At 35.2% G+C, this 13,940-nt stretch overlaps 3 protein-coding genes across 4 annotated transcripts; 2 read left to right on the top strand and 1 right to left on the bottom strand.

Moving 5' to 3' along the window:
- Positions 1-2,262, top strand: LOC110812785 (putative phospholipid hydroperoxide glutathione peroxidase). The gene is made up of 5 exons (XM_022039630.2): positions 1-290; positions 676-752; positions 1,083-1,144; positions 1,245-1,363; positions 1,870-2,262. The coding sequence occupies exons 1-5, from the start codon at positions 33-35 to the stop codon at positions 2,068-2,070; spliced, it is 717 nt and encodes a 238-aa protein (XP_021895322.1). The 5' UTR covers positions 1-32; the 3' UTR covers positions 2,071-2,262.
- Positions 2,263-3,344: 1,082 nt separating this feature from the next.
- On the top strand, positions 3,345-5,714 carry LOC110812809 (putative glutathione peroxidase 8). Of its 2 annotated transcripts, XM_022039666.2 has the most exons (7): positions 3,345-3,454; positions 3,645-3,764; positions 3,875-3,951; positions 4,079-4,140; positions 4,410-4,528; positions 5,109-5,276; positions 5,389-5,714. In XM_022039666.2, the coding sequence occupies exons 2-7, from the start codon at positions 3,747-3,749 to the stop codon at positions 5,419-5,421; spliced, it is 477 nt and encodes a 158-aa protein (XP_021895358.1). In that variant the 5' UTR covers positions 3,345-3,454; positions 3,645-3,746; the 3' UTR covers positions 5,422-5,714. The 2 variants fall into 2 exon arrangements, with proteins under 2 accessions (XP_021895358.1, XP_021895357.1); XM_022039665.2 differs by lacking the exon at positions 3,645-3,764.
- A 626-nt stretch (positions 5,715-6,340) lies between these two features.
- On the bottom strand, positions 6,341-10,655 carry LOC110812768 (AT hook motif DNA-binding family protein). The gene is made up of 5 exons (XM_022039612.2): positions 10,089-10,655; positions 9,448-9,515; positions 8,650-8,781; positions 7,093-7,251; positions 6,341-6,734 (listed from the first exon to the last, which is right to left on the bottom strand). The coding sequence occupies exons 1-5, from the start codon at positions 10,516-10,518 to the stop codon at positions 6,504-6,506; spliced, it is 1,020 nt and encodes a 339-aa protein (XP_021895304.2). The 5' UTR covers positions 10,519-10,655; the 3' UTR covers positions 6,341-6,503.
- Positions 10,656-13,940: the final 3,285 nt, after the last annotated feature.

Genomic DNA, 13,940 nt, shown 5'->3' with positions numbered 1-13,940 from the left:
AAGCAAGGAAGCCGACGGTATAAAATCCCCAAATGCCCTCCTCCACGACCTGTATAGCCCTTCGAAGAAATCTGAGACTTGCGACATTTTCTGCTTATCTCATACGCTCTCATCGTTTCTCCCACGATTCTAATCAAATCCTTTTAGCTTCTTCACCGCTTTCTGCCTTTTCTTTGCTTTCTCCGTCGATCGAAACAGGGGCTTCGACGCCTTTCTTCTCTGCTTTAAGATTTGATCGTACGATGGCTACTCAATCCCAGCCTAAATCTGTCCATGATTTCGCTGTTAAGGTTCGTTCATATGCTTTAAGATGATGTTCATCAGATTTCGCCACTGTATTCATCCGTTGTTGTTCAGTTGTTCTCTTTTAGATATATATGTATAATATTTGTCGTGAGCTTTTGTTTGAGACGAGATGGTTCTCCGTTGTTTGTGATTTTCCACGAGAAAAATAGTATCCTTCTTACTTAACTCATTGATTTTTCATTTAAGAACCACTCGTGGTGAATGATGTAAACTAGCTTTAAGATTTTGCATCATGTGATATTGTATTTTGATCTTTCTATTAGTATTTGTTGGTGATATTGACGAAATTTTATCATTACCAGAAAGATTTGTAAATTGTTTTGTCACGATTGTTGGAAATCTTAGAGGTATTTCTTTTCTTATTTGCAGGATGCTAGGGGAAATGATGTTGATCTCAGTATCTACAAGGGAAGGGTCCTGTTGATTGTCAATGTTGCATCACAATGGTATTCAATACATCTTATTACATCTCTTTCTATTTTCATTTATGAGGAGGAGAGGAGGGTTAGTATTAGGCTTACTACCTGTAGGGGGAAAAAAAAAGAAAACTCCCAAGACTTGTATCATAACTTCTAGTGTACTGTATTTTCATGTGATAAAACTCAGTTGCTATACTGCATAGATCAGACCTATTGGTTAATATATCTAGGACCTAAAAAGTTCACGAACAGTTTCTCAACAAGGGATAGTGAAGCACCATCCATGGCTTATGGACTGTCCACTTCTATTGTGTTCTTCATTGCTCATCATATTGCTTTCTTTTCAAATAATTGCAGTGGCTTAACCAATTCCAACTATACTGAGCTGAGTCAGCTGTACCAGAAGTACAAAGATCAGGGTTTGCTTGCTAGCTTCATGGACTTCCGTTTATCATTTTTCCAACGATTTTCATTGCAAGAGTTGTTTCCTCATTAATTGTTGTTTCAAATTTGTTCCAGGCTTCGAGATTTTGGCATTTCCATGTAACCAGTTTGGAGGTCAGGAACCGGGCACAAACGAAGAGATTGTACAGTTTGCTTGCACTCGCTTTAAGGCTGAGTATCCAATATTTGATAAGGTATTGTTACTCTAGGTTCTTGCACTTGCTCCGGATTATCTGCACCCTACATATGCGTTTTGAGTTTTACTAACCCATAAAATTTCATCCTTAAATTATACTATTTTTCCTGTGTTTAGCAGCTAACCTCTCTGTGGAAAATATAAAGATATTGATCATCTTTTAACTTTGAAAGCTAACCTATTGGCGCTTTTCCATCTTGGGGTCCCTGGGAAGTAGGGTTTATGAGATCATCATCTTTATCTTTTCGAATTTAACTTAATCAAACTCTTAAGAGGCGGTGCCTATTTTTTTCTTTGTTTATTTGTGAGGTTGGAGTCTATGAAAATTCTGAAAATCAAGTGTTGGATCTACTTGTTTGATACGTCATTACATGGTTCTGAAATTTTGATCTACATCCCCCCATAATTTTTTACCAGTCACCTTTATATTCATTATGACCCATGTTTTCCTGTTAAAAGTGAAATTCAATCGTTATGAAATCCTCTTATTGGTTTCTGGTACAGGTTGATGTGAATGGTGCAAATACTGCTCCTATTTATAAGTTCTTGAAGTCTAACAAAGGTGGTCTTTTTGGGGACAGTATTAAGTGGAACTTCTCCAAGTTCCTGGTGGATAAAGATGGAAACGTTGTTGACCGATATGCTCCCACAACTTCACCTCTTAGTATCGAGAAAGATGTAAAGAAACTTTTGGGGATTGCTTAAATCGCCATCCTCGTCAAGTAAATGCAGAGATATTGGTATGAATGAATAAGCTCCAGTAGGAGATTCCTGTTAGTTGGTTTTCTTTCCTATGCTACAGAACATGTTGCTCGGCTGTACTACAAAGCAAACAGAACTATGTATGGAGAAATTTGTGTTTTGGCAAAGTAATTATAATACAAATGTTTGATGTTAGTTGTAACTTGCAGCATTTGTTTGCTTAAACTATGGCTTGAAGAGTGAATTTTGTTGGTGGTAAATTTCTCAAACCGTTTTATGCTTCAAAGAAATGATAGATCTTTAAGCTATGGTGTGAGTTTAAAGTTCATTGGAAAACATAAAAACATAAAAAAAAACCAAACTTTCTTTAGGAAACCTAAAAATCCAACCTTTTGGGGTCCACTGTGCGCTACCCAGAAACGAAGAAAGTTTTAAATTAATTGGGATAAAAAAATCATGTTTTTCATTAAGGTATATGTTTATTCCCCAGATTCAGTTTAATCCTTTTTGAGTTTTACAACCGTCGTAATACGGAATATCTAAACTATTAGTTTCTCAAATTTAAGTATAATTATGATGAAGAACGATTTTTAAGTTTCTTAGGGAAAGAAAACAAAATGTTGCAGCAATGCCTACTAATATTATATATACACGAGCTTTTGAAAGAAAGAAAAAAGAAAAGATTATCTTAATGTGCAGGAGGAGAGATTTTGGAATTAAGAAATGAGGAGGAAATGGAAGAGAACATACCTCTTTGATAGACATTGCTTTGACTTTTGAGTCGACTCAAATTCTTCTTGTCTTGACATAAATCTTAATGAACGATTTATAAAACTCCATATTAATTGTGATAAATAAAAAAAAAGAATGTTTCTTTGAACATTTTCTCTGCAAAATTTTATCAGTGGGAAAGGCGCTATTGGAAGGACTGCTGATGATTCTGTATGCACCTCTTTGGATTCCGAGAAACGTGATTATGTAACATGCAGCTGGGTTTTGAATTTTCTTGTTGGTTTTTTGAGATATACACGCACACTGTCTTTGAAAAAATGTCAGAGAGAAATTTTAAAAGAGAGTTGTAAGGAAGAAGAAGATAGTAATTAAACTAAGATTTACGTATGTATGTATTAACATGATGCTCGCCTTAGTAAATTTAAAATGAACATACACAGAAACTTTTATTTCTCTTTTTTTACATGTACATAGAAAATTTAAAAAATAAATAAAATAAAACATTTTTATCTAGTATAATGAGAATTTTATAATTTTATTCGTAGTTCTGGAGCATCTATTTTCTTCTTCTCCTGCAACTCTCCTCTCTACCTTTACTCAGATGACCACCGAAGCTCCTCAGTTCCCGGATTCAATATATGATTTCACGATCAAGGTCAGTGTTGCTTCCTTTCCTTTTCTCACTATACCGCCTTTTTTAGTTGACTCTTTCTAAAATCAGAAAAGACCTAAATCTTCTTCTTTGAATTTTTAAGGACAAATCTTTGATTAGATTGCTTCTTGTTTTCATATCTTCTCCTTTAATGTCGAAGTGTGTTTGAGGTAATTGCAAAGCTTATGTGTAGGATTTGTTATGCTTAGTCTAAAAGGGGATTTCTGCACTGTGCATGGAATAAGATTGCGATTTCCAGGAAATAGAACGATGTAACAAGGAAGTCATAGGCGTTATGCTAAATTGGAAGGAAGTAAAACCAGATCGTAACATGCTTTTTTTCTTCTTGCGAAAAAAAATATTATTATGCTTGTTCATCAAAAACCCAAGACGGTCATTATATGTCTGAACCACTACTTGCAGGATGCGAAGGGAAATTACGTTCAGCTAAGCACTTACAGGGGGAAAGTCCTTTTAGTTGTTAATGTTGCTTCCAAATGGTATTTCCTACTTCATTTTCCAAGTTTCTGTTTCTGTTTCTGTTTCATGACTAGGCTTGGACTTGGAGGTTTCTCATTTGAAGATTGTGTATATGAAAATTCTGGTTGTTTTCAAAATTATTTTCAGTGGAATGACCAACTCAAACTATTCAGAATTGAATCAGCTATATGAGAAGTACAAAGATCAAGGTTCGCTCACTGAATCTTTAACTTTTCTTTTATTACTCACAACTAAAAGCTTACTGGGTAGTGTAGAAAATAGGCCTACGTTACGTGCTCTCTGAATCTTATATGAACTTGCGGTTTTATATTGGTAACTCTGGCTGGTATTTTTGAAGTACCAGATAATGATCCCACTTTAAGACGCGATATTGACAGTTTAATAATGTTTGTATTCTCCCTTTCCTTCATCATCCGAGTTCTATGCAGAGTTTCAATTTCATCTTTGTCCAGTGCAGGACTGGAGATACTGGCATTCCCATGTAATCAATTTGGTGAGGAGGAGCCTGGAACCAATAACCAGATTGTTGAGTTTGTCTGCACTCGCTTTAAGTCGGAATTTCCTATCTTTGAGAAGGTAGGTTTGCAGAAACATTGACATAATTACACCCTTTTGTTGTTGATACCTAGTCACACTTTAACACATTTGTAGTCTTTGTCAAAAAGTTTTGGTGGAGTTTCTACATTAAGCCAGCTGTACCATAGTTTGAATTGGTTAGCAAGTGGCTGGTGTTAATTTATGTAGTGGATAATTGGCTGACCCTGAAAATGGTCCTGATGATTTTATCAGCCCAAGATGATGTTTAGAATAAGTAAAGAAAGAATCTCCACTGCTATTCATGGAAGAGAAGAGTCGGGGGCAATAATAAGATGACAATTAAAAAGGGGTAGGACAAAAAGATGTGGAAACACGTAATCATTTACATTACTCATCCTATCTAGGCTGATGAAGAAGTTTGTCACGAGTTCACAGAAGTGGTCTAGTGGGGGAGGGGAGGGGAATACTGTTACTTTTCTACTACTCTACCACCCATTCCAGTCGTCGTTTGTAATACACTTGATAACTTACAAGTTTGGATGTTGATTATGTTGAGTGTAAATGTGTCAGGATGTACTTTTTAGTTTTGATCTTGTAATATTGCTGTTGTTTTCAGTAGATTGAAGTAAATGGCAACAATGCTTCCCCACTCTACAAATTTCTAAAATCAGGCAAATGGGGAATTTTTGGGGATGATATTCAGTGGAATTTTGCGAAGTTCCTCGTGAACAGAGATGGCAAAGTTGTTGATCGCTATTACCCAACGACTAGTCCTCTTAGCCTTGAGGTGAATTCACTCTGTCTGTTCTCATTATCTAGTTTTGCCTTGTGTCTTTCTGTAGCAAGATATGATTAAAGTGTTAGTGATTTACCTTGGAAAATCTCTTACTTGTTTGCAGCATGACATAAAGAAGCTCTTAGGCATTTCATGAGTTCTGAGATCAAAGGTTTATTCATAATGAAGGTCTTGATCTGGATTTAAGACAAAATGTTGTATTTATAGGCTACTACCAATATGCCATGAAAGAAGCTGTTTAACACTTGCAGACAGCTGGAGATCTGAAGTGTATTGTAAGAGTCATAGGTACTCCTCTTTAATAATGGCAGTTGAACATTGGTCTTTGGGCTGTTATTAGATAGAAATGAAATTCTTTGTTTCCCACTTCCCCCTTCTCCTCAAAAATGTGAAAAGCAAGAGCAGTTAATGTTGAACCCATTTGATTCATTGATGATCTCATTTTTCTAAGGAAAATGACTGAGAAGTCTCAGAAAATGGTGCAAGGCAGTTCATGAAATTTGGTTGACTTTGTGTAACATAATGAAGGAGGCTGTGTTTGGTTTGATGCATAGACTGTGTAATCAGTGCCTGAAAAGACGATAACTTACTAAAAATTAATTATTTTTTAAGATAAATTTTAAATTTTCAACATTTAAAATTGCTGTTAAATAAATAAAATGCATGGATATGCTTAACTAGATCTTTACCAAGAGCAATTTAAAAATTTATGAACTCTCAACTTCAAGTTTAGACCAGGTCAAACTTCACATTCAACAATTAATAATAGCCTATGCTCATAATTTCTAAGGATTTTAATTAGAAATATAAAAATTAAATTTACATTAAACTTATTATGAAATTAAAATTTTCATTTCAAATCCTATAAAAATCAATGGAAATTAAATTGCGTTATTTCGATTCTATCCATTGTTATCTTAACATGGATTACAGATATTTCCAATTAAACTAAATGTAAATTTATTAATTTTTGTAAATTTACGTGATTTCTTAATTTATTTCAAATATATTACAAAACTAAAATGGAGACATGCGTCATTCAACTGCTGCATAAATAATTCGGAAGAAGTTTCCATTGAGGCCTGAAAATAACTTGCGTTTTACAGACTATGTTAGCAGAGGAAGAAGACTTCCACATTTTTCATAATTCTCATAAATTCAGTACATTTACAACAACACATATGTACAAAATTGCCATGTGTATGTTGCAACAAATCATCATCCGCGCGTCAAGTCGATATCAGTATGAGGATTTCTCAAATCAACCGGCCGAGAACCAGGCCATCCACCCATCGTGACAGCGTTGAAACTTTGGGTTGCAGGGGCACTAGCTGGTGTGGTAGATTTATTAACGAGCTGAGACACAGCAGCTTCCCTGTCATCTTTTGAACTAGCCACTTGCTTGTTCTTAATCTTAGAACTCCCGTATACAAAACTGCATACCACCACCTGCAGCAAACAAATACTTATCGTATTAAGCTAAACTATCCACCGACAAGGCAGTTCCAAGCAGATACAACTTTACTTTCCACCACACATGGTATTGGAATTGTTCTTAACAACTGACAGCAGCATCCACAAATGCCAAACAAGATTGTATGAATGCATCCCAAGTTACTACGATATTATAGTGAACCCAAAGTGGTAAGAACACATAATGGCACAAGTGAAATTGAAAAACATTTATACGGTTAAGGATAAAAATATAGCTTGCTACATAGAACAGAATCCAGACGGCGGCTGTAACTTTAAAAGATGTTGACAATTCAAGAGTAAAGTAAAATCACCAGGTAATGAGAAAAAATACCTGGACAAGGCTAGCTGCAATAAGTGTCCCAACCCCACCACCAATTACGTGACCATCAGGACTAGAAAGAGAAGCACTAACACCTCCAGTTCGACTACGAGGACCACCAGCTTCATCAAGCAAGTAAGAACCTGACAAGCATAATATCTCAAAACGTCCCTGCACGAATAAACAAAATAAGTTCCTCCAAGCTCTTTTAGATAAGTGTCAGCAAAAACATGGATCAGAAAATGAATATGCCAAATCAAACAAGATTTTTTCTGAGAGAGGAATTTGTTCATTGAAAAGTAACTAAGGGGTTCAACTACCTCCGACATATAGACAATTATAATTCAGGACAACATATCCAAAAGGTCTATAAAGCCTAACCCATCTCGAACACAGATTTTCCTTTGAATAATCTATCGGAAGCAAAACAATGTTCTATCCTATATTGATACCTCAACTTAGCTCATGGTTTCAAATTTTGATGTGCACAAGAACTACCCTCACCAAAGGCCCAAGTAAAATGATCTTCAGAGATAGGCCAAATAGCATCAAGTAAAGAATGTATCTAATAGTTTTGCTAATTTTCACATCCAAACAGCAGCAGATATAACCTCTTTATATTATAAAACGCATAGCAGAAGTTCTCAAGAACTGTCGTTCCTTCCATCTAAATAACTACCACAGCCAAACATTAAACTTGAGAGCAAGATCCGTGTCCTGGAATTTAAGTAAACAAGTTAACATGACCAAATGCCAAGAAGGCAAAGAGATTGTGAAGTTACAGCAACAAAAGAGAGTGTTGAAGCCAATCATCACCAGATCCATCCCCAACATTTTGATCTCGCTACCAGTAGAAAGCATGGATTTAATCTAGGGTAAAGATATGTCTGTAGAAGCAATATGCATGCTTCAACACATAAGCTTTGAAGAAATAATACTGCCATGACAGATCATGTAGGAAATGTACTTGGACAGGAATTCTTTGGTTCCCCGTGAATAAATTTTCATCATTATAAAAAAATCCATATCTATATGAACGTGTAGTATTCAGGAATATCTTCAATATAATGATCCTGAGATAGGTCTACTGTCCCTTCTAAACCTGTAACTCTTACATTAATTTCATGTTCTCTACAATTTACACTAACATAGCAACATTGCCTGGTTTTTAATCACAGCAGCTTGAACCAGATCTAGCAGCAGTGCTATCAGAATGATACCATCTAGTGACTTCAAATGGAGCACGAGGTAGTATGGCCCACCTTGGGATACCCTATGATTAAACTATTGGTTCCTTGATTTTGATTGCCGAACAGAGACCAAAATACTAAATAATAGATACGAGCTACAATGAGTAGATGCAAAAGGTAACCAAAACTCTGCCTTCAATTGTCTGCATGAATCATTGCTAAACACAAAGAAGGGTGTATTCAACCATCAGATACTGTTTTCATAACCAGAAAACCAGATAGAAATCTAGCAGAGACAAGTTGGCAAAAGAAAAAAAAATCTTTAACTGGTAAATGAAAAAGGGAAGAGAAAGAAGGATAAGCAATTGAATGTTTCAACCTCATAAGTGACTGTAGGTACATTTGATGCAGGTTGGCGAAGCGTCACTAATGAAACAGTACCAGTGCCAGATAAAATACATACAGCCCTTGGCCTTTGCTGCGAAAAAGATAGTATTTTTGCTACAATATCCTGTCACAAAAGAAAAAGATAACTGATGTTGATGCATTTTTAAGCACAAAAATGCAGGACCCGCATTTCCCATTTATCTCAATGTACAAAGTACTAATGCTTTTCTCAGACCATGGATTCATGCAGTTTGAGTTGGACTCAAGAATTTGAAAGGGGAAATGAAATAGGTAAAACTCTTTTACACTTGAATCACACAGGCAAAGCAAACACTTAATCAGTCTTAAGTATCCACATTGCATGAGACATTAGCCTCAGCATTTCCAATGTGAAATATTTGTAAGTGTATTTATAAATATCAACAGTAATCCCATACATCTTAACAAAATAATTCACCCGACATTCCACATACACACACAACCTTTTTTTTAGGAATGAATGGAACACAAATTTTGCAGTGTTTCAGCTAATCAATCATGCATAGAAAATGTCATGAACCCGAAACTAGCAATTTTGAAACTATACACATGATGAATGCCAATTAATTATTGTATAGAAACCAATTGTAAGATGGATGTAGCCTAACTTCAGCACCTTGAGCTCATTGGGTGCATCTCTGTGACCATGCAATTTCAATACGCATATTGACAATATACAATGTGACTCAGTAAACTTAACCACTGGAACTACTGTTTAAATGCATAAAAGGATGAAAAGGATTAATCATACTTCTCCAACTGCGATGCTAATCACATGAGGTGCAAATGCCAATCCAGCTGAACGGTTCATCCACTCACCTATCAGAAACAAATAAACATCTAAACGAAACATCCACGAATCCTGAAGCATATACATTGATAAGTATAGTTATGAAAGCATCCATGACCCAACTAATTAACAACCTAATGTAGAAACTTAAAGAGCACAGAACAGCAAATAAATTAGTCTCACAAATCTAAAACAAAATACTACAGGAGTCACACTTTAAAAATCAGGACAGTCGCCTCTGTTTGCAGTGCACATCTAAGCAAGATTTCAGACAGTTGTGATCCTTCCATGGTTATTTATAAATAAGTTTTTACAGAAGTTAATTTTACATATGATGCTACACCAAAGAAAGCTTGAAATTGACTTGGTAACCTTGAAAACATATGACAACAACTTATCAACTAATGAAATCAGCATTATTTAACTGAAGATCATAGCAGAACATCATACAATTCCCTTCAACAACCCTCACCCGGCAAAAAAAAACAAAGTCGAATAACCAGATAAGGGTTATAAAAAAGAGTTAAAACATCTCAAGCAAACCTGATTAGAAAGCACTGCAATTGGTTAAAAACAGAAAAAAGAGGAAAAAGAAAGCCAACCTAGAGTTGCTAATTGCTGCTTCCTGCCAGTTCCAGGCGGACGCCCTCTGGCCCGTTTTGGGGTCTGGGAATCCGAACCCGAAGAAGGCTTAGGCCTAGCGGGCAACGGGGAGAGCCCCAAGGAAACCTGTCCATCAGGGGCGTACTTCCTCGGCCTCCCTCGTTTCTTCTTGACGGGTTCACCGGGCGGCACTCCAGAGGAAATCCCCATGTTAATGGCGTGAGCAAAATTGGCATGTCTAGGCTCTATTCCGAAAGTTGATCCGGCATTTGGTTGACCTTGTACGGTTTGGTTTGACAAGGGCCTAAACCCAGCTGGAACATGTAATGCACCAGTTTGTGGTGCAGAGGCAGAGCCAACAGCCCCAGCTCTGTGTATGTAATATTGAGCTGATCCAGCTGCTAATGCCATAGCTTCTCTCCCATCCATGCATTTAAAAAATGGGAAGGGTCACCAAACACTTGTTTATTTCTCTATGTAGGTGATGAAAGTTAAGAAAAGAAATTGAGAAAAAAAATCGCACTTTAGTCGTTAAATGGGAAGTTTTACAACAAGATGAAAGAAGGTGAGAGTAAAGTTGAAGTCTTTAACCAGACAATAAACATAAATAAGGCAAAGGAAAAAAAACCAAAAAACAAAACTCAGTTTAACCCTAAATGTTGAAGATAGAAGAAGAGTGATGTTTGAGAAGAAGGGTTTTACAGGGGCTTTGTTACACGTGAAGGGAATCAAACAAGGCAGCCAAGGAGAGAAAAAAAAAATATTAAGAGAAAATGAAGAAAACTGGGGAGGGAGTAGAAACAAGTTCTTAAAGGTACAAAATTTTTAGCCTTGTAACAAACCCATGAGAGAAATTGATGTGAAGAAGAAGAAGAAGAAGAAGAAGAAGAGTAGAGCAGAGAGATCAAACGTGCCTTATTTTGGGTGGGTAAGAAAAACCCTAGATTTCAAATCTAGGGTTTTGGAGGAGAAAATGAAAGAGGGGAAGAAAGAGAGAAAGGGAGGAGAGAGGGAAAGAGAAAAAGACAACGAAGGAGGAGGAAAATGAAATTAAAGTAGGTGTTTGAAAAATTGGTGAGTAGGGGAGGAGGTGTAAGTGAAGAAGAGTGAAGAGTGAAGAGAGAGTCACAGAGAGTGATGACGTGAGAGAAGAAAGAGAGAGAGAGAGAGAGAGAGAGAGAGAGAAAAGAGGTAATGGGTCCCACTAAAAAGTACCAAAACCTTACAACTCCACAATCAGATTGCCATTTCTTAGGGCAGGGAGCCCTGATTTCTTTTTTTCCTTTTTTTTTTTTTTTTTCTTTTCTTTTCTCTTGTTTGGTTTGTGTTTTCAGAAGTAAGTAGTCACTTTGAAAAAACTAGAAAGAGAGAGATGGGTGTGTGGTCAAGGCGGTGGTGGGGTCGACCCAAAGACACAAACAAACAAACGATGTTCTTACAGCGGACAGAGATGGAGGAGTACACAGGGAAAGTGAAGAAGCAAAACCATAATTTCTTTTTAATTTTCATATTTTGATGCTACCAAAGCAGCATCTTTCAGGACTACAATGAAAGTGACAGTAGATTGTGACATCCCACCATGGGCTTCCTTCCTTTAGGCCCATCTCAATACCCATTCTTTCTTTCTTTCTTTCTTTCTCTTAACTGCCTCCTCCATCATCTAATATTACTTTTTTCTTTCTTGGTTTTAAATGGAATATGTATTTTTTTAAATCTTTTTTTTTTTTTTATAAAAGGCAATCACATTACATATCCCATAATGGTTGTTTATTTATTTGTTATATTATAAATGAGATGACTATCTGATAATATTTTTTAAATAATTTTATCGTATCAATCAATCACATTGTTATCATACTTTCTATTTGAATTTTTTATATCATTTCTTTACTAAATTTTATTTTCTATAGTCTTTTGAAACAAAATTTTGGTACGATAATTACTCATTTTTATTTACTTTTTACTAAAAAATTAAGTATCTACCAAAATTAGTAATAAAAATAAATCTCATGGCATAATCTTAAATTCTTCTTTTCTATTTTTCTTTTGTATGTTATTCTGTATCAAGAATATAGGGTGAAGTACATTTTTGTTTACATAAATTTCTCTTATAAAGTTGTCTTTGTATTTTATGCATTGTAGATTGTGTATTATATCAGACGTTGTTGTACTAATTAAGTATGATAAATTAAAGCAAGTGTAATGATTGAGTCTTTTTTTTTTTTGTGAAGAATAGTGAACATAAAAGCAAGTGCTACAATTTTTTGCTTAGAAATTGAAGGCTAATAAATTTAGTATATTGTGTACCACAATCTCAAAATATAAAATCTTGAACAACTTAAATTTTCTTAACCGATTTCAAAGGCTTTAAACTAGCATTTAAAAATTTAAGGTACTTCAACTTTTTGAAATAATTTTAAGGTTGAACTTAAAAATAAACTTTAAATTTGTGAATGACTAAAAGAGATTTTAAAATAATGCCTCCCTTCTTTTTAAAGTTTGAAGGTGAACTCTAATTGTGATGTTCGGGCTCGAGATTTGGTCAGAAATTAATTTTTAAAAAAATAAATATTTTAATGACCCCGAAAATTTAAAAAAAGAAATGTATATAATAATTTGAGCGCGGAAGCGAAATAAAGATTAAGATTAACATTCCTTGTACGATCATTCAAAAGTATTAACAAACATCACAGAATATATTTTTTGAAAGAAATACAAAAAATAAAAAAAAATAAAGGAGACTATAAAGTATCTAACATCTACTCGTAGCCTTCTTACGGATCAGACAATGGAACTGGGTCCTTCTGATCTGAAATGGTTAAATAAGGAGTGAGCTACATTAACCCAGTAAGGACATCACAATAAATCGCTGTCACAGAAGCAAATGTTGATAGAAAAACTAAAAACAACCAATGGAGCACAAATTTTAAACCAATACATTTATCAATAATAAAACCATTTACCGTCCACTTACTGCTATGAGATTTATAAAAACAACCTATGAAAACAATAACATTATAAATATCATAATTTCATATATAATATGCAACATAACACATATTATACTTTTATATTCAAATCATCAAATAACAATTGCCCTTTTTATCAGACTATTAGTATCCATGGGGATCCATAGAGGTGTCTTCGCTACACGTAAACCATTTCTATTAATAACCTTAATTCCAGGGTCGTCCCCATACCCCGTCTAGTATGAGCACCAAATGACCAAGTCTTCATACCCCGTCCGGTATGAGACAACGTTCACAGTAGGGTTCCCTATGAACTTGGTCCGTCCACCATCTCACAGGATATCTAGTAAGACTGTCACCTTATCCATTTATCATATCACATCCCTTTCCTGTTTATCTTTAACCTCCGTTACCAAATTAAATACAATCACATAAATAATGAACATGTACCTGGTAATACAATCATATCTTAAATCTCAAAATCACACAATGGTCAAGTAATACAGTAGTACATGCATTTAAAACTCCAAGACCAGATACCATCATGCCTTTAAACTGTAAAATATATTAATAGGAATCAATGGAGAACAATGTCCGATTTTGGGTTCCATTAGCAATCCGTAATTAATTATGCATATTTATCTAACTTGTACAAAAGACGGCATTATTATTTATTTAAACTTCACATCTATGATGGGAAATAGTGTGAGGGGTCCTTACTTGATTCGATGTCGAAAACTAGATAGTTACAGCGCCAATTGGCAGTCTCTAGGTTCCTTAAATTTTTTGTTGGGAACTGAAACGTACTTACAGTACCTACAAGTGTCCCAAATAAACCCAAAATCAGACCCAGGGCCCACTCGACCAATTTCAGAATTTTGG

Source organism: Carica papaya, chromosome 4 (assembly GCF_054855325.1).
Source record: "Carica papaya isolate Zhongbai chromosome 4, ASM5485532v1, whole genome shotgun sequence".
In the NCBI taxonomy this organism is placed as follows: Eukaryota; Viridiplantae; Streptophyta; class Magnoliopsida; order Brassicales; family Caricaceae; genus Carica; species Carica papaya.
Note: the sequence above shows the minus strand (reverse complement) of the source record. Positions and strands in the feature narration are given on the sequence as shown.